The 26,455-nt window shown below is 37.1% G+C and overlaps 2 protein-coding genes across 10 annotated transcripts in view; both read right to left on the reverse strand.

The window, feature by feature from the left end:
- The window catches only part of LOC149475915 (uncharacterized), a 106,138-nt gene that overhangs the window by 35,385 nt on the left and 44,298 nt on the right, over positions 1 to 26,455 (reverse strand). Inside the window, exon 6 of one of the 9 annotated variants that reach the window (XM_089712841.1) lies at positions 965 to 1,076. The exons of 4 other annotated variants lie outside the window; for them this stretch is intronic. In XM_089712841.1, coding sequence (XP_089568967.1) covers positions 965 to 1,076 — 112 coding nt within the window. Of the gene's footprint in view, positions 1 to 75; positions 1,077 to 1,754; positions 2,339 to 6,994; positions 7,704 to 10,556; positions 11,610 to 26,455 lie in introns of those variants that run through there. 4 more of the 9 variants (XM_089712834.1, XM_089712838.1, XM_089712832.1 and 1 more) reach the window with 4 other exon arrangements.
- LOC149475918 (uncharacterized) lies at positions 19,577 to 21,682 on the reverse strand. The gene has a single exon (XM_089712967.1). The coding sequence runs from the start codon at positions 20,668 to 20,670 to the stop codon at positions 20,071 to 20,073; it is 600 nt and encodes a 199-aa protein (XP_089569093.1). The 5' UTR covers positions 20,671 to 21,682; the 3' UTR covers positions 19,577 to 20,070.

The raw sequence follows: 26,455 nt of genomic DNA on the forward strand, positions 1-26,455 counted from the left end.
GTCGGAGGAATTCCGCATTCCTTCCTCCACATACATAAAAATATCTCTAACGGAATTATTTAGAAAAGAAAGAAAGAAAAGAAAGATCATTTATTTATATTTCATTTGTAAACATTGACATATATCTTAGATTTTGAACCAATCTATACTAATACTAATTAAAATTATAAAGCTGGAGAGTTTGTTTGTTTGACCGCGCTAATCTAAGGAACAACTGGTCCGATTTGAAAAATTCTTTCGGTAAGTCTATAGGCTATTTATCATCACGCTAAGACCAACAAGAGCGGAACCATGCGGGTGAAACCGCTGGGCGCAGCTAGTTTAATAATAAGAAATAAAAAACACCCACATCTTACTGTATAACAAAGGTTATGTTTCAATAAATTGTGTTTATACATGAATACATGAACAATGAAAACACTGTCGTTGTCAACTTAAAATTCCTGTCCTTTACCTCAAACAAACTTCCAACTCTTCCGAAAATCGCAAAACCTATCAAAACACGACTTCCGGGTGATATTTCGTCATGTGATAGTTCAAACTGGCCTTCTGAACAAACGCCTGACCGCAGACCTTGCACACCTTCCTTCTATCCCCCGTATGGATCTTCTCATGGAGGTCCATGTTAGATTTCCTCAAGAATGCTTTTTTACAGAACCTGCACTGGTAATCCTTCACCGTTTTGTGTTTATACTTGTGTTTGCACATATATACGATGTTGTAAGACTCATAATCGCACGAATCGCATTTATATTTCTGGCCCATCATGTGGAATCCATTGATATGGTTTCTCAGTTGCCACTTAGCGGTGAATGAAGCTTGGCACGCAGAGCAATATATCCTATCGTCTATATTGTGTATGTTTAGTTTGTGGGTCAAGAACGGCGCTAAGGTCATGAACTCCATTTTGCATATATTACACGTGTATCTAGGCAGTTTGTAGTGCACCCTTTTCATGTGATACCTGAGCGCGTCCTTTTTCTCGAATAGTTTGTCGCATTTCTTGCATCGTAGCTTATCATCTTCGATCGCATAGTCGCACGGTCGTAGGCGGAACAATGCCTTCTGCACCGCGCCTAAAAGAAAAAATATCATTTACAATACGTTCTAGGCTCTAGCACCAAGAAGCTTATATCTAATACACTGGAGATTGCACTATGAACGTTGACTTGTCACGGGAAGGTATGACCTTGAATGACGCCTGTATGTTTTTTTTGTCCCTTTCACACCTAACTTGGCAAATTGGTGTGAAAGGGATGAAGGAACATACAGGCGTCATTCAAGGTCATATTTTCTTGTGACAGGTTAGTGTTCATACTGAGGTCTCCAGTGTATTAGATATAAGCTTCTTGTCTAGCACGCACGCTGACTTCTAGGGGGCTGTGCTTTTGTCTTCTGTCTTGCTTTTTATTTCGCTAAAGTTCTTATAAAAAAAGGTTCTTATAAGAAAAGAAAATAAATGTCTAATACTATAAGAAATTTTTGACGTGATAACGTTTTTAAAATCGTTTTAGTCGGGTGACATTTTCAGAAACTTGTGTCACGCCAAAACCTCACGAGCGCGATCGCAGGTATAACGAGAGAGAGACGGACCGATCTCCCGTCTCATCTCGAGCGCTGCCACCAATAAGACGTTATCACGTAAACATCTCGATCGTAAACCTACTTTACAAACAACCAATTTTTTTTTTTTATAAAAAAAGTATTATTATGTATAAAAATTGTCTCATAACGTACTATTAAGCAAACGCTATAAAATACAGGCAAGTCTATCCCACTCTTACATTGAGAACATCGACTCCAGAATGATGCCTTACACCATGCCGTTTCAAACCAGACTTCTGTACGAACGCCTTCCCACAGACCCTACACTCATACCTCCTATCCCCACTGTGTATCCTCAAATGATCTTTCAAATTATTCTCCCACCTAAATCGTCTCTTGCACACATCACACGAAAAGTTTTTAACGTTCGAATGGGTCACCATATGCAACTTTAGGCCTTGGCTATCAAAGAAATTCTTGGCACAAATTTTGCAATATATTGTCTTTTCACCCATATGTATTTTCTGCTGATGCCGCACCACTTGGTGTGGATATCTGAATCTCTTGTTGCAAACCCCACATTTTGGTGCCGGTATGCTATGCCTCTCCTCTAAGTGGTACGCTCTTTGGTATCCAGGTATCTTTTCGTCGCATTTTGGGCACTTTCGTACGCGCGGACGCTTTTTGAAATGCACGAAGCGGTAGTGTTGCGACACTAACGGTTGGGAAGCGAATGACCGCTTGCAAAAGGTGCACACGTATTTATCCCCTTCGATGATATAACAGTCGCGGCCTAGAAAAGAATAAGAGCGTCTTACGGGTGGAGTACGGTGACACATAGGGTGAAGAAATTACCATAATTTTGAAGTGAAACTTGTTTAGGCGCGTTAAGATTAAAATTTCAAGGTCACGTCATGGCAAAACCGTGACGTCATGGCGTAAGGCGACGATTTTGGTATCTTTCAATCTTGCCAAAGAAGTTTCACTTCTGACACGTGTGATCGGCAAACACGCTCTTTTTTATCATATCATAGGTATGGATTTTAAACACATCATAAATAGAATTTATCCTTGTCGTTTGGGAAGCCTTGCAGAAATCGCTGGCAGAAAAGGTAATGCATATTAAATTTTTTATAAAGTTTTTTAAATTGTCTGCTATATGGTGTACAATAAATATTTTTACTTCAATTATAGGTAAGTATTATGAAAACTAGTCAAAGAGTAAATATTATTATATTTGTGTATATATTCACTTCTTGTATATGCACTACCTAGGTACCTTTCATTATTTTTATTTCCCAAGGTTGACTGGAAGAAATCACTTAAAAGAGATAAGGCATGTATATCTGTGCATTGTGCAATAAAGTGTTTTATTATTATTGTAGTATCTACATTAATGTAACTAATGGTTTTTATTCTTGGAAAGTAAAATAGTAAAATGTAAATTGTTCACAAAAAAAATCATTAATTTTTCTTATTATTTCACCTTATATAATCTATACATAAAATCAATCTGTAGAAGGGTGGAATTCTGTACATTGAAAATATTGAAAAAATAAATAGCAGGGGTGTTACTGGATCGATACCAAACCACACCCCGGACACTCCATACAAAATTATCGTTTTGACAGTCACACTGTAGAGAGTGCAAATGTGTGTGTTAATGCTTTAGGGTTCGCACATTAATTGTGACTAGCGTAAAGAAATTCGCGTTTTTCTGATGAAATACATCCGTAAACAGCACAATATCTAACCATTTTCTACGAAAAACGATATTCACAAATCCAAAATAATAAAATTACTTTAAGTCAATTTGATTAATGTTGTCAATCTTCGTTGCGTATCGTCCTTACGAAAAAATGCGGGCCATCTAATAGACTGGTCGTGCGGGGTGAGGTGTTTAATTTTGGCGGGAGGCGGAGAGTGTCCGTTCTGTGGCGTTTAGCTACTATTATGTATTCTGTGACCAAACTCAAATATGTGATTAAAAAATTTTTTGTCTGTCTGTCTGTCTGTATATGCAGACATCACGTGAAAACTAACGGTTCGATTTCGATGAAACTTGGTATAATTATAGCTTATTATCCTGGGCATAAAATAGAATACTTTTTATCCTGGAAAAACACGTAGAAAAAAATAAATCTTTAATTTTTCAGTTTTATCCATAGACGTTGTTTTGTAGAACCGCGAACACACGTTGCGTTACCCGCAGTGGATTCAGCGCCGTAACCTGTAGCGCCGAAAGGCGGATTTGGCTTGAACCGTTTGCGGCACACGCGGGCCGCAAGACGCCACGCCTCCCCGATTCCTATATAAGGACGGCGTTCCGCGCCGCGCGATGCAGCCAAAAACAAAAAGGAAGCGGCAGTTGCAGTGTTCTTGGACATGGAGAAGGCCTTTGACAAGGTGTGGCACGAGGGCCTCCTATTCAAGTTGAGCAAGTTAAGCTGTCCACACTATGTCCTCAACTTCATACGGAGCTTCCTGGAGGACCGGGCTTTCCAGGTCCGCATAGGTGGTGCCTTCTCCACCACTAGGAAGATTGAAGCCGGAGTCCCACAGGGCAGCTGCCTGTCACCGCACTTGTACGCCGTGTACACGGACGATATCCCGAACAGGGCGGACTCCCAATTATCCCTGTTCGCGGACGACACGGCGTACATAGCGACATCGCTCAACCGTAACCATGCCGCTATCAAGATGCAGAAAATGCTTGACCAGCTGCCGGAGTGGCTGGACAGATGGAGACTCCGGGTAAATCCCAAGAAGTCGCAAGCAATGTGCATGGGTTGTGCTCCAAACCCGGCAAATGTAGAGTTCCAACAGACAAGGATCCCATGGTCAAGCAAGGCCACGTATCTGGGGGTGGAGATTGACAGGCGCCTGTGCTTTAATCACCAAGCCCTGAAAGCCGCTCGCCAGGCACAGGTCGCAGCTGTGCGACTGAGACCGATTTTCACGTCCAGCTTGCCTACCAGACTGAAGCTGAGACTCTACAATACATACGTTAAACCCAAGATCTTGTACGCTGCTCCAGTCTGGTACGGCTACATCTCACAGGCCAGCAAAAAGAAAATAAAGACGGCTCAGTCGCGCACTCTGCGAGTTATCGTCGACGCCCCCAGATACGTCCGCAACTCCACTATTGAAAGGGACTTGGGAGTGGAGCCCCTCGAAAAGATCATCAAAGAGCAGGCAAAGAAAATCTTTGAAAAAGCCGACAGATCGAACTATGAGCACCTCCAAAGCATAGCACCTTGGAGAGCCAGCGTGATTGACGCGAAACCCTACCCGCGCGACTTGGCCCGGGACGAGGGGGATGCGTCGCCACCGCACACGGTCGCTGATCCGCACTCGCTGGGCCTCCCTTAAGGGTCTCACCCGGTGGGGCGGATCGCCCGGTTCGCGGAAACGCAAACCCCGAGTCGCCGTGGGCAGGTTGCCTGGGCGGGGGACTGCGTATAGAACACCACCAGAAACAACGCACAAGCGACAATTGAACAAATAACAGCCCCACAGATGTGGGGTTAACCCAGGGACCCTCCCGTAGTGGCGGGAGGCGTGAGACACCAGAGTTGGGGGGCGTAGCCCCGGTACTCTTTCCCCTCACCAGTGATGGTGGGAGCGAAGACCCCGAAGGCGCGCGATGCATATAATTTATGAATTTTGATGCCAGCGGACGCGTCCAATGTGGCGAACGAGAGTGATCGTCTAATATTAATTTAGTGAGAAACGTCTTCCCAGTTCAAAATGGAGGAATAAACCACCCACGCGAAGACCGACACCCGCGCGGACGGAGTCGCGGGCGGAAGCTAGTCTATAATATTACTACATATTTATATCGATTGTATTATATTCAGATTCCGATGAAGTACATGAAGGGACACCTCTCTCTGAATCGCGTAAGCGAAATGTTTTCACTACAGAGCATATACAGTGGTGGACGTTTAATTAGAAATACGTAACACATTGAAGTAGTCATCAAATTTATTTACATTTGTGTATTAACGTATTAGAGCATTATGTCCTATGGAATTCTACTGTGGGGCAGGGCTGCAAATATAGAAACTATATTTATCTTACAGAAAAGAGCCGTTCGCTCTATATATAATTTACGTGCTCGGGACTCACTAAGAGATCATTTTAAGAATACTGGTATCCTTACTGTACCATCACAGTATATATTTAATAATATTTTGCATGTACACAAAAGCTCTGACTTACACACAAGAGTAGGAGATAGACACGATTATGGCACAAGGAACAGGAATAGAATTGAAATGCCATTTTTCCGATTAGCTAAAGTTAAAAATTCATTTATGGGTCAAGGTATACGCTTATACAATAGAATTCCTCACAATATTAAAGAGTTTAGTAGTTCTAAATTTAAAACTTACATAAAAAATGTACTAGTTCAGAGAGATGATAAAGACCCATGGAGGGTTGTCGCGTAAAAACCACAGGACAGTTCTTTGGCATATTATGTAGTTAGATATAAGTTACATATTATGTAAATTTATTGACATTATTTTAAAAGAGCAACTATGGAGTTTCTTGCCGATTCTTCTCCATAGATACTGCTTTCCGAATCGGTGGTAAATGTTAAAAATACTATGTAATGACGATTCGAAAGTGCTACTAAATAGTAGTCTAATTGAATAAATGAATGTTTGAGTTTGAGTTTGAGTTTAGAGATTAAGCATTATTTCATATGTAATAGAACACCCGTTTATCTAGTTTTATAAGAAATTGCTTAATTTTACTCAAACGTTAGCTTAAATTAATAAAATTAAAACAACTTTAAGTGAAGTCTGATTTCTGAGTATTTTCAGTCTGGACAACAAATTAGAAACAGCATGGTTCGAGTGTTCCAAAGTCAAAACCTGTTGAAATGCCGCCAATATTTTTTCTTCTACAAATATTTGCACCGTTTTTTAAACATTCTATCTAAAAGTTTCTGAAAATTAATTTGCTTTGCAGTATAAATGGGTAAAAGTAAGATTTGTGACCCATTAAAAAGAAAAATAATTTTAAGTTTACATTTTGACAAAAGCTGGAGTTACAGGAAAATTGCAAATCATTTAGGGTGTTCGATAAAAATATATTCAATGCTATAGTTTATTTAAAAGAGCATGGTACTTCCGATCAAGTGCCTAGAAAAGCTCGACCATGAAAAACCACTGCTCGCGAGGACAGGCAAATAATTATTTTCGCAAAGATGGATCCATTTAAAAGTTCAAATTCTATTATAAAATGTTTGGCATTGTTTGTTTGACTGCGCTCATCTCAGGAACTACTGGTCCGATTTGAAAAATTCTTTCGGTAAGTCTATAGGCTATTTATCATCACGCTAAGACCAACAAGAGCGGAACCATGCGGGTGAAACCGCTGGGCGCAGCTAGTTTAATAATAAGAAATAAAAAACACCCACATCTTACTGTATAACACAGGTTATATTTCAATAAATTGTGTTTATACTTGAAAACATGAACAATGAAAACACTGTCGTTGTCAACTTAAAACTCCTGTCCTTTACCTAAAACAAACTTCCAACTCTTCCGAAAATCGCAAAACCTATCAAAACACGACTTCCGGGTGATATTTCGTCATGTGATAGTTCAAACTGGCCTTCTGAACAAACGCCTGACCGCAGACCTTGCACACCTTCCTTCTATCCCCCGTATGAATCTTCTCATGGAGGTCCATGGTAGATTTCCTCAAGAATGCTTTTTTACAGAACCTGCACTGGTAATCCTTCACCGTTTTGTGTTTATACTTGTGTTTGTACATATATTCGAAGTTGTAAGACTCATAATCGCACGAATCGCATTTATATTTCTGGCCCATCATGTGGAATCCATTGATATGCTTTCTCAGTTGCACCTTAGTGTTGAATGAAGCTTGGCACGCAGAGCAATATATCCTATCGTCTATATTGTGTATGTTTAGTTTGTGGGTCACCAACGGCGCTAAGGTCATGAACTCCATTTTGCATATATTACACGTGTATCTAGGCAGTTTGTAGTGCACCTTTTTCAAGTGATTCCTGAGCCTGTCCTTTTTCTCGAATAGTTTGTCGCATTTCTTGCATCGTAGCTTATCATCTTCAATCGCATAGTCGCACGGTCGTAGGTGGAACAATGCCTTCTGCACCGCGCCTAAAAGAAAAAATATCATTTACAATACGTTCTAGGCTCTAGCACGCTCGCTGACTTCTAGGGGGCTGTGCTTTTGTCTTCTGTCTTGCTTTTTATTTCGCTAAAGTTCTTATAAAAAAAGGTTCTTATAAGAAAAGAAAATAAATGTCTAATACTATAAGAAATTTTTTTATAAAAAAAGTTCTTATAAATAGTATTAGAATTTTTTTTTTCTTTTGAATCTTATATTTATCGTAAAATTTAGGTATCAAAATTCCGTTGTCTTCCTAAGTATTTTTATTTCTTCAGCACATTGAATATAGTTTTTAACTGCATTAATTCGCTTATCGAAAACGACGTACTACGGTAATTACAATCTAAGCCCGGCCGTACACGGACTGCTCAAGTAGTTAACGCCTGAGCGACGTAGACGGACTGCTCGAGCGGTCGGTCGTTGACAACACGAGCTGTCGCTACAAACCGCGTACCTAGTTGACGGCTTGAAGCGGTCGTGACAGCTCGAGCAGTCCGTGTACGGTCTAAACTGCTTGAAGCGGTCCGTGTTAAGCCGCCCTAAAGGCGGCCGTACACGGGCAGCTTGAGCAGTTAACAGCTGAGCGACGTACACGGATGGCTCGAGCGATCGGTATCAACTGCTCGAGCCGTCGGTTGTTGATCGCTCGAGACGTGGCTACCAACCGCTCGACCGGTTGATTTTCAGGGGGGGTGGGAGCTGTCGACGACTCTAGCGCTGTCAACGGCTTGAGCAGTCAGTGTGTGCCTCACGACCGCTCGTGAGCCGTCGACGACGACGAAATTCCATCGTGCCGTACCGCCTCCTTGGTTACATTGGTTGACGCGTGAGCGTATCACCGAGGGGTCCTAGGTGCAATTCCCGGTGGAGACGAAGAAAAATAAAATGTCTCGGTCTGGCAGGACACAAGAAAATCGATCAGTGAAACAGTTGTATGCATGTGCCCCTTACCCCACTAAGGATTCACAGCGATGATGTCACCTCGTCATGGTGTGATATTCAAGCTGGTGTTCCTCAAGGTGGCGTTTTGTCTCCACTCCTTTTCACTATTTTCATTAATTCTATCTCGAAATCCTTATCTTCTCTCTACCACATGTATGCCGACGATGTCCAAATCTATACCCAGTCAACTCTTGCTGAGTTGCCGAACGCTATTCAAACAATGAATAATGACTTGAACTCTGTTGTTGAGTGGAGCAACCAGTTCGGATTGAAAGTCAATCCACTAAAAACGCAAGTCATCATTGTTGGTAGCCCATCGCTAATCGCGAAGGTTGACTGGGTTTCGCTTCCTTCAGTTCATTTGTGCGGCGCTCAACTCCCCTACAGTAAAATCGTCAAGGATCTCGGCATATATATTGACCAAACATTGTCTTGGGATCCTCAACTGAAAGAAGTGAGCAGGAAGCTGTTTGCCTCCGCTGGTGCTTTGCGACGACTGCGTAATCTTCTACCCATTCCGACAAAATTAGCGCTTGCTCATTTCCTTCTCCTGTCCCACCTTGACTATGCTGATACATCCTACCTTGACCTTTCTGAAGCCCAGTTGGATAGGCTGGAAAGACTCCAAAACTTCTGCATCCGATTTATCTTTGATTTGAGAAAATTTGATCACGTCTCCGACTTCCGTAAGAGACTGAAATGGCTCCCTATCCGACTGAGGCGAAACTCCCATATCCTTCATCTTCTGTACTGTGTGTTGTTTGATCCAAAAGCTCCAAGCTATCTTCGAGAGAAATTCAAATACTTGAGCTCGAGTAATCTACGCTCCTCTACTAACCTTTTACTTCTGATTCCGGCTCACAAATCAAAATTCTTTCACAATTCGTTTGCAGTTCGTGCGGTTCAATTATGGAACTCTCTGCCCACAAAGGTCAGATGTGCTCAAAATTTGAACGCTTTTAAATTGCTATTAAAAAATTATTATCTCTCTCTTGTGTAATTTTGTATAGCTGTCGTATTTACGTTTATTTTTATTTCTCGTTTTATTCTATTTTTCTGATTCCTTCTTTTCTACATAGTTACTAATATTTATCATGTATATATGTGTGCTATGGATATATATTTGTATATGTATTTATGTATTTATTTTATGTATTGTATGTAAGTGTATGTATAACTATTTATTATAATTATTTTCGTACTTATGTATTTATTTCATTATTTTTATGTATTTCATATTACTATTAGTAAGTAGTTAGCTTTGTATATGTTTATTTTGTACATTTTTCAATGTGTTAGTATTGCCTTATTTTTGCTCACCCACATCACATTGTTAAATTTCCTCTGATTGTTGGGTTGCCTGGTAGATATCGCTACCTAGCGATAAGGCCGCCCTTTGCTATTTCTGTAGTTTTGTCTTTGTTATATGTATTTATGTATTTTCAATGCAATAAAGTATAATAAATAAATAAATAAAATAAGGGACATGGAACTTCACTTTTTTTGTAAACATAAGGCACTTATAAATTAATGTTTAGAAGTTTATATTGCACTAGCGGTCCGCCTCGGCCTTGCCCGTGGTACATATTTCGCAATAAAAGGTAGCCTATATTCTTTCTCAGGGTTTAAAGATGGCATTTCATCAAAATCAGTCCAGTAGTTTATGCGTGAAAACCATACATACACACATACATAATTACAAACCTTTCCTCTTTATAATATTAGTATAGATATATGACGAATTTCGTATTTTCAGATATTTAAATACAAAAAAATATATATCTCTTAGAGAACTATTTCATAATAAAACACTGACATTATCTTATAACAGATATGATATTATTAAACCAGTTTAACAATGAGAAAGAAAAAAACATATAGTACTGTATAACAAAGGTTATATTTCAATAAAATGTGAATACTGTCTATGTAGTAACATATCAAATCAAATCCCGAAACTCAATTTCTTCGCGGAAGGACTCGTTTTGTAAAAGTTCTTAGGTTTGGTAAAAGCCATCGGGCAATCCTCGAAATATATTTGAATTTCGCCCTTTGACTGAAGTCAGCAGCAGTCTCGGGCATAGGCGAACACAGCATAGGCATCGCACGTGCATAAAACGCCTCAACTAGAGAACGACTGACGAAAATTGATATACATACCCGAAATAGTACAATTATTTGAACTTTGACAAAGTCATTATGCCATACCTGAGGTTTGACCAGTCCAACCTTACGAGTGCTCGAGCTTCAGAGTTTGACTATAACCTATACATGAAAATAATAACAATGAAAACACTGTCGTTGTCAACCAAACACTGCTTCCCGTTATTTCAAGCAAACTTCCAACTATTCCGAAAATCACAAAACCGACTAAAATACGACTTCCGGGTGATATTTCGTCATATGATAGTTCAAACTGGCCTTCTGAACAAACGCCTGACTGCAGACCTTGCACACCTTTTTTTTATCCCCCGTATGAATCTTCTCATGAAGGACCAGGGTTCTTTTCCTCAAAAATGCCTTCTTACAGAACCTGCACTGGTAATCCTTTACCGTTTTGTGTCTTTCCTCGTGCTTGTTCAAATTTACCCGGACGTACGTCTCATAATCGCATGAAGGACACTTATATTTCATGCCCATCATGTGGAATCCATTGATATGCCTTCGCAGTTGCACCTTAGTGTTGAATGAAGCTTGGCACGCGGAGCAATGTATCCTATCGTCTATATTGTGTACGTTTAGTTTGTGGGTCACAAACTGCGTCAAGGTCATGAACTCCATTTTGCATATTTTACACTTGTATTGAGGCAGTTTGTAGTGCACACTTTTCATGTGATCACTGAGTGTGCTGTTTCTGACAAATAGCTTGTCGCATTTCTTGCAGCGTAGCTTTCCATATTCGATCGCATAGTCGCACGGTCGTAGGCGGAATTTTGCCTTCGGCACCGCGTCTAGAAGAAAAAATATCATTTAATAGTTGTTCTAGCACGCTCGCTGACAACTTCTAAGGGATATATCTTTAGAGGCATCTCTTCTGTCTTGCTGTTTGTCTCACAACAGGTCTATTAGATTTCGAGACATTTTGTACATAATTGTCTTTTATGTTTTATTTAACATCACCTAGACTCTAGAGCAATCTATACTAATATTATAAAGAGGAAAGGTTTGTAATTATGTAAGTATGTATGTATGGTTTTCACGCATAAACTACTGGACCGATTTCAAAAATTCTTTCACCATTAGAAAGCTGCATCTTCACTGCCCATTAAATGATGTTTTATTAAAGACTGTTTCAATACCATTCAAAAGATATAACGAATTTTTAAAAGTGTCAATCTACAGAAAATAGTAGGTATACTGTTTAATACAATGAGCAGGCGTAGTGCGGGACGGGGTGAAGGTGATTTTCATGTGATTAAAAATTAAACCTATAGTTGACTTTTCACTGTCACGATATCGCTATCTATGCGGGTGAAACCGCAGGGCATTCTACACAGCTACCTAATTGATGTAGGTAGTTGATAACAAATCGCAGCAAGTCAACGACTATTAGCAAAGTGAGGGTAGTTGGGTCGAACGTCGTATAAACGACGTCCGAGCCCCTATGCACGATTCGTACGAATGCGCCACGATTCAAAGGGAAGCGGCTTTTTATAGTTTTCAACAGCTAGACATGTTTTGACAAGAAATAGTGACAACTATTCATCCACAAAAATATTAAATCAAAACTTCGCGGTTTCAACCGCGTGGCTCTGCTCCTGTTGGTCTTAGCGTAATAATATATAGCCTTCCTCGATAAATGGGCTATCTAACACCGAAATAATTTTTCAAATTGGACCAGTAGTTCCTGAGATTAGCGCGTTCAGACAAACAAAAAAAGTCTCATATCTGTATCAAATTCGAAGTAAATTCATGCACAAGTTTTGCCTTTTCTACGATTTTATTATCTTAATACATATAAATCTCGTGTCACAATGTTTGTCCTCAATGGACTCCTAAACCACTTAACCGATTATAATAAAATTCGCTCACCATGTGCAGTTCGATCCAGCTTGAGAGATAGGATAGTTTAAACATGTAGGTACCACGGGCGAAGCCGGGGCGGACCACTAGTAATACAGTATAGAATTAAACGGTTTCACCGCATAGAGGTACCGAAAAATAATAATCTCTTGAATACTAAAAGAACCTATCGTGTACCAGCTGTACCTTACACTAAGACTCGCTTTGCACAAAGGCAGTCTTATTACCTAGCACTCATCCTCTATAATCGTTTCAGTTTATATTATATTAAAAATGATTTTGCTCTCACCAATGATAAAATGATACAAAAGCTAAAAGAATGGCTTTTACCACTCGATTATTCTGAAATAGAGCACCTGTTAATGCCCACATATAAAAAAACAAATACCAAATATATAAAGGAAAAAAAGTTTAATTTTCTTTAATTTTATTGACTTAGGGCCGATTTTTCAATGCTTGGATAAAACTTATTCGTCGAATAATGTATAAAACTACCATTTTAAAAACGTATTCTAATTGCCCGTATTTGACAGTTTACGTGACATTTTAATATTATCGTGTAATACTATATTGGACGGATAAGTTTTATCCAAGCATTGAAAAATCGGCCCTTATAATAATTAATTTAAAGTGTGATTTTTTCTTTTTTAACTATCTTTATAAACTTTATTTTATTTGTTAAAAACGACATTGGAATGTATTGAAAATATAATAAGCCTCATAATGAACTCTCACATTATTCACACATACATACGCACATACAAACACACACATACACACACACACAAACACACACACACTCCCTACCTACACTACGTCTTCAAAATACACATTTTTTTTAATCTTTAATTTTTTATTATACTAACTAGTCAAATAATTATTTTGATTGTATAAATTGTTTTAATTGTATTAATTATTTTAATTGTCTTAATTATTCTAATTGCTAAACAGTAAATATTATGGAACTAAATTGTTTTAAATATTATTATAATTTAATAGCGGTCCGCCCCGGTTTCGCCCGTGGTACATATTTATTATTTACGTTTTCTCTACATAAAAACCATCCTCGTACTTCAAGGAATATAATAAAAAAAGAATTATCGAAATCGGTTCAGCCGTTCTCGAGTTATGCGCTTACCAACACATTTTGCGATTCATTTTTATATATAAGACTAGCGGTCCGCCCTGGCTTCGCCCGTGGTACATGTTTACGTTTTCTCTACATAAGAACCATCCTCGTACTTCAAGGAATATAATAAAAAAAGAATTATCGAAATCGGTTCAGCCGTTCTCGAGTTATGCGCTTACCAACACATTTTGCGATTCATTTTTATATATAAGAAAAGAAGAAAGATTATGATTTTTAATTTGTCAACATTAAGGGTGCACTCACACACATCAGTCACCGTCAAGTCACCGATGACTGATCGGTGACGGTTTGTGTACGTATCCACAAACACCAGTCACCGTCATGTTGTCCGTCAGTCACGTCGCCGGTTTGACTGAATCATTGAACACATACATCAGGTTAGTGAGTGATTAGACGTGTGTCACGCTAGAGAACATGTAGCAATTGACGGTAGCACGACGCTGACTGAACTGAGACGTGACGGCACCGGGTGAGTGGGGATAAAAGTATGATACATGTATGGAAAGATTATTTGACGTGCCTGACCGGGGACGTCACTGATAGATTTCGTGCCGGCGACTGTCGTGTGGGAACAGAGTCATACTAGAACTATTGATACATATTTTTTTTTAATCCTGTCCGGTGACGTGCCGTGACGGTGACTGATGTGTGTGAGTGCACCCTAAGTAAAAATTTTCTTTTGTAACTATAGGTATATTAAGAAGAGCTGGAACGTCAACACATTTACACATTGCACATGTTAGGCCGGGAGATACTGACACAAAATTTCGGGCCATTTGTAACAGGATGGCGGTCTAGAGGGGTCTTAGTACGCAATGACAAAAAGAAAAATGATGGTCAGAACGCTGGTACCGGCGGACTAGTCGCGTGGGCGTTAGTCACACTCGTCGGATAAATAGCGAAAGTCCAACGATTTGTAACACAAAAATTTTAGAATTTACCGATAGCCCTTAAAAAAGATGTAGGCGGTAGTGTCATGCCATACAGTTACGATGTGACTTACAGTCCGCCATACCGACGTGAATGCGTTGATTTAAAAAAAAAACAATTCAACCATTTGTACCGAGCTCACTTTTGCACAGGTAACAATCGTCGTGCAGCCATTTACTAAAATTGCCATGCCATACTTTTCGGACGATTCCAAATGGTCGCCATACCACGGAAAAGTCAAACGATTTGTAAATCGTTTGACTTTCGCTATTTATCCGACGAGTTCGACTAACGCCCACGCGACTAGTCCTCCGGTACCAGGGTCGTTTTCAAAATAATTGTACATTACTACAAAATGTTTGTCCCCCTAAAAAATCTTCGAAAAAAATATGGTTACGACTGAAATAAATCATTGTTAACGTTTTACAGACTAAACTTAAGCATACTGCATATCATTTCTGATGAAAAGCAATGAATTGCGATTCAAATTCTTACATAAATTTAATGTGAAAATAAAGTAACAAAAAAAGCTCCATACATTTTTTTATTGTCCCCTATGTGGACGACAATGAAAACCAATATTTTTATCAGAATTTTTGTATGAAACTTCCTATTTTTTTGTATCATAATTAAAAAGCAATGTTTGAAGTGTTATATCTGATAGATTAAACTATTTAAATTACCTTAAATAAACGAAGAATGACATATTATAAAATGTCCCTATCAATCGTTACAATTTCGTGACACTGATTTATTGACATAATTAACCAACTTCTTGTATCACAAAGAAGAGGAATCTAACTTTAATCATTGGCAAAACTGGTCATGTCACGAAAAGTAAGGTCACATTAACGCGCCGCCATTTTGTTCGTCGTCCAGACATGGAAGAAGTCCTGTAGTGTGCTGTGCAAAAAATTTAGTTACATTTTCCTAACGACGTATTCTCAACAAAAGTAAGTACATTTTGAAGAATTCACCTACCGCAATTGTAATATACTTAAATTATGACTAGAGTAATAGATTACACTTTCAATCTAATGGTAAATGTGATTATGTTTTGTGTAAAAGTATTTCTTAGGTTATTTTTTACATGTTACTGACGAACAATTTCTTGACATTTACTGACGTCAGTAAATTGTAGACGGTAAAGCTGTGGTCTCATGTGTAAAGTATGAAAATAAGATATTAAAATGTGTGTTAAATTAATGTAACGAATAAAAATAAAGGAGAAAAACAATAAATCTCTCAAGATTATTTTTTTGTAACTACAGGCCATACTTTTTTAAACCATGATGTAGGGTTAGTAAAGTCGGGCTTAGGGACTTGACTTTTCCTGGGATCTGATAACTTTTATATAGTGAAAGCGGATCAGTGAGTCTTGGCCTCCAATTTTACAAGTGGTTTCTGATGGGATAACGCTTGCCATATTGCATTTAGTGTTGATCGCTTTTCCACCCACACGAGTGATGCTTACTTTTGTTTTTATTTTTATTCAAAATACATATATCCAACAGCTTTTTTTAGTTTCAGAATGCCGCTAACCGGTGCCGAACGGCAAAAAAATACATTGAAAAACTAAAAAAGCAAAACCCTGAAAGATATGAAAAGAAAAGGAAAAAACACCTCGAGAAAGTGAAACAAAGACAAAGAAAAATATCAGATCTTAATGTCAGTGAAAAAGAAGCTCGAAGACAAAAATGGAAAGAAGCTAATGATAGAAGAAAATAAAAGGAAAACCAAACAGAGAATTATAAAAATTGATTGTTTCTTGATTATTTTGTAACTAAAAATATATTTTTTTTTAACTAGTGACTTCTTACTTTTTTATATGTAATATTACCTTATTCTGAATACAGCCTTACTTTTACAACTTCCTGACATTTCCTAACGAAACAGTTTACTGACAATTTCGTGATGTACAAATATTTTGAAAATGACCCGGTCAGCGTTCTGACCATCATTTTTCTTTTTGTCATTGCGTACTAAGACCCCTCTAGACCGCCATCCTGTTACAAATGGCCCGAAATTTTGTGTCAGTATCTCCCGGCCTATGTATGTGTCATATTTTGAAATTGTTTATAAATACAGGGTGATGTAATTGGTGTAGTACGAATATCTAAAAATCAATGAAGAATTTTGTGATACAGTAAATGGAAGAATTATAGACTATTTTACAGTATTTAATAAAATCATTTAATTTTTTGTTCATTTTCATTAGAAATGTGGTGGAAGTGCAAGGTGGAAATTTGGATGATAAGGATCTTGTTAGAAAAATATAAATTTTGACTAAAATCGGCATTTTTTTTTTCAAAAATCAAATAACTAATTAATAATCAGAGTTATCACATTATTAAAAAAATAAGCCAAACTATACACAATTTTTACCTACTTGATGCAATCCTCAAAGATCTCAACCCAATAGAGTTACTATGGGGCATTATTAAAGGGAAAGTAGCATCACAAAATGTGAACTTTAACTTGAAAACTGTACCTATAAGAATTATTTAGAAAGGAAGCAAATGCTATTAGTCTGGATATGTTTAGTGACGTTTGGAGAAAGACGCGAGAACACGAGGAAAATTATATTCAATTAGAACCAAAAGTAGATAATTACACTGACTCATTTATAATAACATTAAGAAATTCCGACAACGAAACATCGAGTTCTTCGAGCGATGAAAGTTACAGTGAAGTAGAAGATTACGATTATGATTAAATAGATTCTTCTTCTTCTCTATAGATACTGCTTTCTGAATTGGTGGTAAATGTTAAAACTGTTAAACTGTTATGACGATTCAAAAGTGCTTCTAGAAGAAGTCTAATTGTATAAATGTTTGAGTTTGAGTTTAAAACCAATAGTGTGAAAATTATACAATAAACATGTAACACATATTTGTTAGCGCGTATTGGTAGGTATTACGTACTTACTACAAATATAATATTTCTTAGATATCTTTACTCGACCAAAGTCAGGAATTTAATTATTATATTTTGATAATTGAATGATTATTAATACTTTTATCCAATTGATTATCTATACAAATATTATAAAGAGGAAAGGTTTGATTTTTTGTTTGTTTGTTTGTTTGTATGAATTGAATAGGCTCCGAAACTACTTGGCAGATTTGAAAAATTCTTTCACTGTTGGAAAGCTACATCATTTCTGAGTGACAAAGGCTAGGTTTTATCCCGGAAATCCCACGGGAACGGGAACTATGCGGGTTTTTTTTTTGAAAACGCGGGCGAAGCCGCAAGCGGAAAGCTAGTTATTAGAATAAATAATTAACTTCATCAATTGATTTACTTTTAAATTATAATTTTACAGGTAAATTATGAGAGCTTTCATAAAGTAATTATATTTGCATATACATATCTACAACGCACCCATTTTACAATTCAAGTCTAAAATGAAACTAGACTCGCATTTATTTTTGAACATACTGTAAGTGAAATTGCATAAGTGTGAGTACTGTGAACATGCCAGCTTTCCCTAATTGACCGATAATTACTATTGAACTATTCTGATGTAATGTATCGGGAAGGCACAGACTCCTGAAACACAGCGAAAGCTATATTGGGAGTCTGGGGTCTATATTATGATGTAAGGAACCTTGTTCAATAAATGATTTTTATTTTATTTTATTTTTATAGATAAAGCTGTGAGGATTTCGTCTTAATTTTTACACGCTTTATATTAGCTTCAGCTATATGTTTGTTTGTAACCGATTTCTTTGGGCGCGATTTTGACCCACTTTAAACGGCCAGATTTCGTTCAATCTTTGTAGATTTATTGAGGACCGATGACAATACAATAATTTGATAAAATTTTCTATTTTTTAGTTCGGTTTACTATAAAAAGCGTGTTTTTTAGTTTTTTTTAACTATTTTTATTATAGCAAACCTTCGTGCTACACTTTGTCGAAAGCTTGCCGAATATCCAAAAACGCCGATGAATAGTGTTCCCTTTCTGATATTTTCGAACACTTTCAAATACTCTATGAGCTAGTTCAATAATTGAATGTTCCTGTCTGAAGCCAAAGAGATGATCGGGAATAGCATTGTTGACTGCAAGCCGGGTAAGCATTCTAGATAGCAAAATAGAGAAAAACTTAGAGCGAGCGCGCACGAGCAACTTTGTCTCCGCAACTATTTTGTCTCTCCCATCAATTGTATGGGGAGTTGCGTCGCTACGTGCGCGCACTTTCATACTAGCCCATGGGTGGAGAGACAAAATAGTTGCGGAGACAAAGTTGCTCGTGCGCGCTCGCTCTTAGACTAGTAATAATCGAATGTCACTAAAATAACAGAGAGATATGAGACGGGGGAGGTAATAGGTGTTACTCTATAATTTTAGTAGCTTGTACTTTAAAAATTACATTTAGAAAAATCTATGTAGATAATAGCATAGAAAATTCTCCCTCTTATAACATTGACCGCCTCCTTGGTACAGTGGTTTACAAGTGAGCATAACACCGAGGGGTCCTGGGTTCGATTACCGGTGGAGGCGAAGAAAAAAAATGTCTCGGTCTGGCCGGACACAGAAGGCTGAGAACCTACTTGTTCCTAAAGAAAATCGATCAGTGAAACAGTTGTATACTGCATCTGCCCCTAACCCCACTAGGGGACATGGGACTTCACTTTATTTATAAACATAAGGCACTTATAAATTAATGTTTAGAAGTTTATATTGCATAAGTATATGACGCATTTCATCTTTTCAGATCAAATACAAAAAAAAATTAAAATATCTCTTAGAAAACTATTTCATAATATGTAAAACACTGACATCTATCTTAGATATTAAAACCAATTTAATAATAAGAAAGAAAAAACACCCATATGCTACTGTATAACAAAGGTTATATTTCAATAAAATATGTATATGTAATAGTCAAATCGCGAAACACAATTTCTTCGCGAAAGGACGGGTTTATCTTAGGTTTGGCAAAAGCCATCGGGCAATCCTCGAAATATATTTGAATTTCGCCCTTTGACTGAAGTCAGCAGCAGTCTCGGGCGTAGGCGAACGCAGCATAGGCATCGCACGCGCATAAGACGCCTCTACTAGACAACGACTGAGGAAAATTGTTTAGCATAAGGCCGAAATATTACAATTATTTGAGCTTTGACAAAGTCATTATGCCATACCTGAGATTTGACCAGTCCAACTTACGAGTGCTCGAGCTTCAGAGTTTGACTATAACCTATACATGAAAATAATAACAATGAAAACACTGTCGTTGTCAACCAAACACTTCTTCCCGTTATTTCAAGCAAACTTCCAACTCTTCCGAAAATCACAAAACCGACTAAAACACGACTTCCGGGTGATATTTCTTCATATGATAGTTCAAACTGGCCTTCTGAACAAACGCCTGACTGCAGACCTTGCACACCTTTTTTTTATCCCCTGTATGAATCTTCTCATGAAGGACCAGGGTATTTCTCCTCAAGAATGCCTTCTTACAGAACCTGCACTGGTAATCCTTCACCGTTTTGTGTTTATACTGGTGCTTTTTCAAATACCTCCGGTCGTACGTCTCAAAATCGCACGAATCGCATTTATATTTCTGGCCCATCATGTGGAATCCATTGATATGCTTTCCCAGTTGCACCTTATTGTTGAAAGAAGCTTGGCACGCGGAGCAATGTAACCTATCGTCTATATTGTGCACGTTTAGTTTGTGGGTCACAAACTGCGTCGAGGTCATGATTTCCATTTTGCATATATTACACTTGTATTGATGCAGTTTGTAGTGCACTATTTTCAAGTGATATCTGAGACCTCTCTTTGTGACGAATAGCTTATCACATTTCTTGCAGCGTAGCTTTTCATCTTCGATCGCATAGTCGCACGGTCGTAGGCGGAATTTTACTTTCGGCAACGCGCCTAAAAGAAAAAATATCATTTAATATTTGTTCTAGCACGCTCGCTGACAACTTCTATGGGATATTTCTTTAGAGGCATGTCTTCGGTCTTGCTGTTTGTCCCACAATAGTTCTATTAGATTTCGAGACATTTTGTACACAATTGTCTTTTATGTTTTATTTCTTGAACAGGTCTAGGTAATTAGTTCTAAATTAATTAACATCACCTAGAGCCAACATAATACACTTCTTTTGGGTATTTCATAAATGCATCGGATAAAGTCGAGTACTTTCTACCTCGAACAATCGTCGTTTTTTATTGTACACTAGCTGCGCTTCGCGGTTTCACCCGCGTGGTTCTGCTCCTGTTGGTCTTAGCGTAATGATATATAGCCTATAGCCATCCTCGATGAATGGGCTATCTAACACCGAAATAAGTTTCCAAATAATTAGACCAGTAGTTCCTGAGATTAGAGCGTTCAAACAAACCAAAGTCTCAAGCTATATCTGTATCAAATTTGAAGTAAATCCATGCAGTATTTTTGGAGATTAGCTTGGACATACATACAGACAAACAGACAAAAATTCTAAAAACCATATTTTTGACTTCGGTATCTATTGAAGATTACGCCCCAAGTATTCCTATAAAAAATACAGTACAGTATGTACAGTTTTGACTTTTCTACGCTTTTATTATAATACAGTATAGACACACCCCGGACACTCCATACAAAATTATCGTTTTGACAGTCACACTGTAGAGACTGCAAATGTGTGTGTTAACGCTTTATGGTTGGCACATTTGTGCCTAGCGTAAAGAAATTCGCGTTTTTCTGATGAAATACATCCGTAAACAGCACAATATCTAACCATTTTCTACGAAAAACGAGCATCACAAATCCAAAATAATAAAATTACTTTTAGTCAATTTGATCCCATCAAAAACATTTTCATGTAAAATGTTGCCAAGACGAGCCCATATGACTCGAACTGTCAAAAAGTTATCAGATCTCATGTAGAGCCAAGCTTCTAACACTACACGCCCTAACTCTACAAGGCCTAACTTCACAAACTCTACACCTTAGTCAAAATATGTGGCTTGGCCATTTCGCTACATTCACATCGGGGTAAGGTGAAAAATTAATTCACTGTTCATTACTTTTGTGATATACAATAGTTCTTGTAGTAACGAACGGCCAAGCCACATATTTTGACTAAGGTGTAGACTGTAGAGTTTGTGAAGTTAGGCCTTGTAGAGTTAGGGCGTGTAGTGTTAGAAGCTTGGCTCTACATGAGATCTGATAACTTTTTGACAGTTCGAGTCATATGGGCTCGTCTTGGCAACATTTTACATGAAAATGTTTTTGGTGGGATTTCATTTCTTTTTGTAAGTTGTTTGTAACAATTTTTTTTTATTTTTAGCTACTGTGTGGACGTAAGAGGCAGGAGACGTTCGCATCACTTCTATTCATTCATATTTATATGATCTGATCTGAAGTATATGTCTCAATATATTATGTCGATTAAATTTTTAATTTTTTTTTCTTAACAAGGAGTACCTATACATATATATATATATATCTAGGGGAACCAAGTTTTAGATTATTAGATTAGACCTCTAGCGTCATCAAAATTTAATTTAAAATTACAGCTCTCATACAAACTCCCATCCCCTAGTTTAAGGGGTTGGGGGATGAAAGTTACAAGTTTTATAATTTTTTTGTTGTTTGTGTGCTAATACTAGCTTACATACAAAATTTCAGCTTTCTAGGACATTAGGAAATACCTTAAGAATTTTGATGATCATCAGTGAGTCAGTGACGAAATTAGCGTTTTTTAGATATAAATAAAATCTGAAGTATAAAAGCTAATGTAATTAAAACTTAATATGTTCAATAAGTCTGCTATTGACAATATATCCCGAAAATTTTGTTGATCTAGCATAATCCAAACCCAAGTTATGAGGGTTCAAAAAAACGTCGAAGCGCTTCGAGAAAAGGTAGGTAGTGCCCGTGCGTTTCGCTTGGCTCGTCTTGGCGGGGGCACTACCGTGCCCCCAGATTAATGTTGTCAATCTTCGTTGCGTATCGTCCTTGCAGAAAAATGTGGGCTATCTATAGCGTGATCGTGCGGGGTAAGTGTTTAATTTTGGCGGGAGGCGGAGTGTCCGTTCTGTAGCGTTTAGCTACTATTATGTATTCTGTGGTATAGACACAATATACAGATACATACAGTAAAGAAACTTCATACAAAACGTTCGAAATGGCTCACGCAAACAAGCAAGCGTGTTTACGAGAATCATAAGGGTACCGGGATCGATAGTAGCAGGTGACACATCGACATCCATAAGTGTAAATACTGGTTAAAATAATTATTGAATATAGGTAAAACGTCCTGCGTCCATTACTAGCAGGTATTTAGAAAAACAAGGAGAAACAAACAAAAATATAGTATGTATTGATAAAATCGTATTTAAACCTGTAAATGGCGTCTAAATTTGGATTATTTCTCCTTGTACATCTATACTTCCATACTAATACATATTATAAAGAGGAAAGGTTTGTAATTACTAATTATGTATGTATGTATGGTTTTCACGCGTAAACTACTAGCATCTTCACTGAGCAACATCACTACATACTATAAAATAAATACGCTTTCTCTGTCCCTATGTCCCTTTGTATCTTTAAAACTACGCAACGATTTTGATGCGGTTTTTTTTAATAGATAAAGTGATTCAAGAGGAAGGTTTTAGTATATAATTTATTAGGTTTTAGACAAAGCGGGCGAAGCCGCGGGCGGTAAGCTAGTAGGCTATATTGCATTTTTTTTTAATTAGAGATCCTTACCAAAAATGCAATAATGTAACCCAAGCTGAAAAAATTTATTAATAAAAATTCTGTCATCGCGTGCGCTGCGGAATCTATTGAAGATAGAACAAAAAAATATTCTACGGTATTATAGAATGGATCAATATCTAAAAGAAAGTCCTCTATACCATATGTCCATCTTCAGTAGATATGTTACTATCACAACTTTTTTACGTTTTTAAAGTATGTAAATAAATAGAAGTGCCGCGTTGTCACGGCATCACGTGTGAACGGGTGGACCGATTTCGATAATTCTTTTTTTATTATATTCCTTGAAGTGCGAGGATGGTTCTTATGTAGAGAAAACGTAAATATGTGCCACGGGCGAACCCAGGGCGGGCCGCTAGTATATTCATATTTAAGGCACGGAAAAGGACACCATTATTGTATATTTACGGGTTTCAATATCGAAATTACCACAAATTGCAACTGTGAAAAAAAAACATCCAACAACCTCCTCTTTTATTTTTGAAGTCGGTTAAATATCCAAAAGGTAGTATAGCTTCAACAGTGCTTACGTCATAATTTCATCACAGGGAATTCACACAGTTTCCTAACTGTATTTATCTGTCAACTGTGGTATAGATAAAGCTGTGAGGTAGATTTCGTCTTCATTTTTATAGCAAACCTTCGTGCCACTCTTTGTCGAAAGCTTACTGAATATCCAAAAACACCGATTAACATATATTATGCTATAGCGTTGTTGTATGACGTAATTAAATACTGATATAATATTTCTTAGACATCTTGAGTCTTGACTCGACCAAAGTCAGTAGGTACAAGAATGAGGTCGCGGAAGAATTCTAACAAATACCCGCGGCCCCATCATTAAAGCGGCTCGACGGAACACAGTGGGGTTTTAGTCGGTAAGACAACCGTTATTTATAGGACGATCAAAACAACTATTCGAGTGGTGTGACTGTATGAGTCAGCGCAGGTGTTATGTGTGATTGATCGTTATTTTGAATATGACATGAAAAATTACTTGATAATTGAATGATTGTTAATACTTTTATCCAATTATTATTGAAATAATTAAGTTAATCAATTGATTTACTTACTTTTAAAATATAATTTTATCGTTAGATTAAACGCGCTAACATATACTCTATCTTCTAGTGACTTTCAAACTCTTTCAATTACTCTATGAGCCTGTTCAATAGTGGAATGTTCCTGTCTGAAGCCAAATTGATGATCTGGAATAGCATTGTTCACTGCAAGGCAGGTAAGCATTTTAGATGACAAAATCTTTTCAAATAGTTTTGACATATGATGATACCACTTTAGCCGTTTTACCGGGATTGTGTATCATGGATGTTAGATAGTTTCCAGAAATTAGGAAAATGTTGAACCCTTATAATTCGATTATAAAGGATGGTCAGGAAAACTATATAACTAAAAGTGGTTAAAAGGTCTATACCAGGCGCTTATTTATCTTTACGATTTTTTATCGTCCTCCGTACTTCGGCGGTATTTACTGGTTTTGGAGGGATAAATTAATGTTTAGAAGTTTATATTGCATTATATTATGACGCATTTCAGATCAAATACAAAAAAAATATCTCTTAAAGAACTATTTCATAATATGTAAAACACTGCCATCTATCTCAGATATTAAAAACCAATTTAATGATAAGGAAGAAAAAAACACCCATATGCTACTGTATAACAAAGGTTATATTTCAATAAAATGTGTATATGTTATAGTCAATGATATTTTATGTATAGACTAGCTTTCGCCCACGACTTTGTACGTGCATCCCCGTTTTTCCCCGTTCCCGCAAGAATTTCGGGAAATCCTTTCTTAGCGGATGCCTACGTCCTAACATCTACCTGCATGCCAAATTTTAGCCCGATACGTCCAGTGGTTTGGGCTGTGCGTTGATAGATCACTATATCAGTCACCTTTGAGTTTTATATATAATTTATAGATACGTTATATAGATACGTTATATACTCACAATATATCCAAAAAAATGCTTCATATGCAGTGTCAGGCACACACAAATACAAGTATAATTTTACTTAATTTATTACATTCACAGACTGTATAAGAGAGATGGCTCTAATAAAATGATATAAACAAAAAAGACAAAGATAGTTTGTCACTACCGCGCAGGTGTAAGCAAAAGTCAAGTTTTTCTTTAATCACTTTAATGTATACGTATATTCAACATCATTTTTGCAAAAAAAAAAAAACATTTTTGCCATCACGATTTCTTTGTATATAATAAATACATATATTTGTTAATTACATGCACTGTGTGGATTTAAATATAAAAATAATTTGGAAAATCCAAAAGTGCACGCCTCATAATTTTTTTTTAATAAATATTTATTAATTATTATTTTTGTTTATTTAATAACAATTAAACCACATCGAATCAGACCCTGAAAAATGAAAGGGTTCTATTCCTGAGCATACTCAAGCGTAAGAGAAAAAAAAAGACTCGATTAGTAAAGTATTTCGGTCGCTATCGTGTTAACAAGAAAAAGGATCCGCACATACAGACACACGGACGTCCAAGACAGAACTTTTTTAAACTGTTTTTTAACTAGTTTAAATAACAAAAATGACATCAAAAATATCATGAACGTTAAAAATAGTTATTTTCGTTAATAAAATAACCGTTCTATTTTCAATAATCGTATCTACATGATAATCTTTGAACACAGTGTAAGCTAGCTTTGTCACACTAGAATAAGAATAAGAATAAGAACTAGTGATTGAAGCAATGTTTTATCCCTTTCATTATTACAATACAAGTGTCAAGCATGTGTCATTCATAAAGAATTGTAAATTGTTATTTTTACTCATAAACTGTAATAATTTAATATATTTTCCTGTGATATGATATTCCTTTCTTTCTTTATTTTTTTGCACGAATACGTGCACTTTCTGAACACACAGGAAGGCATTTTCGACAACTTTAATGTACTAAAAACAAACTAATAC

The sequence above is a fragment of the Colias philodice genome, chromosome 29 (genome assembly GCF_061535455.1).
Source record: "Colias philodice isolate Cphi_HAF_F1 chromosome 29, ilColPhil1 Martin Lab GWU primary, whole genome shotgun sequence".
Taxonomy (NCBI): Eukaryota; Metazoa; Arthropoda; class Insecta; order Lepidoptera; family Pieridae; genus Colias; species Colias philodice.

What these genes read in the sequence shown, in the direction of transcription:
- LOC149475918 (XM_089712967.1), bottom strand. Translation starts at nt 20,670, where the DNA reads ATGATATTTTTTCTTTTAGGCGCGTTGCCGAAAGTAAAATTCCGCCTA.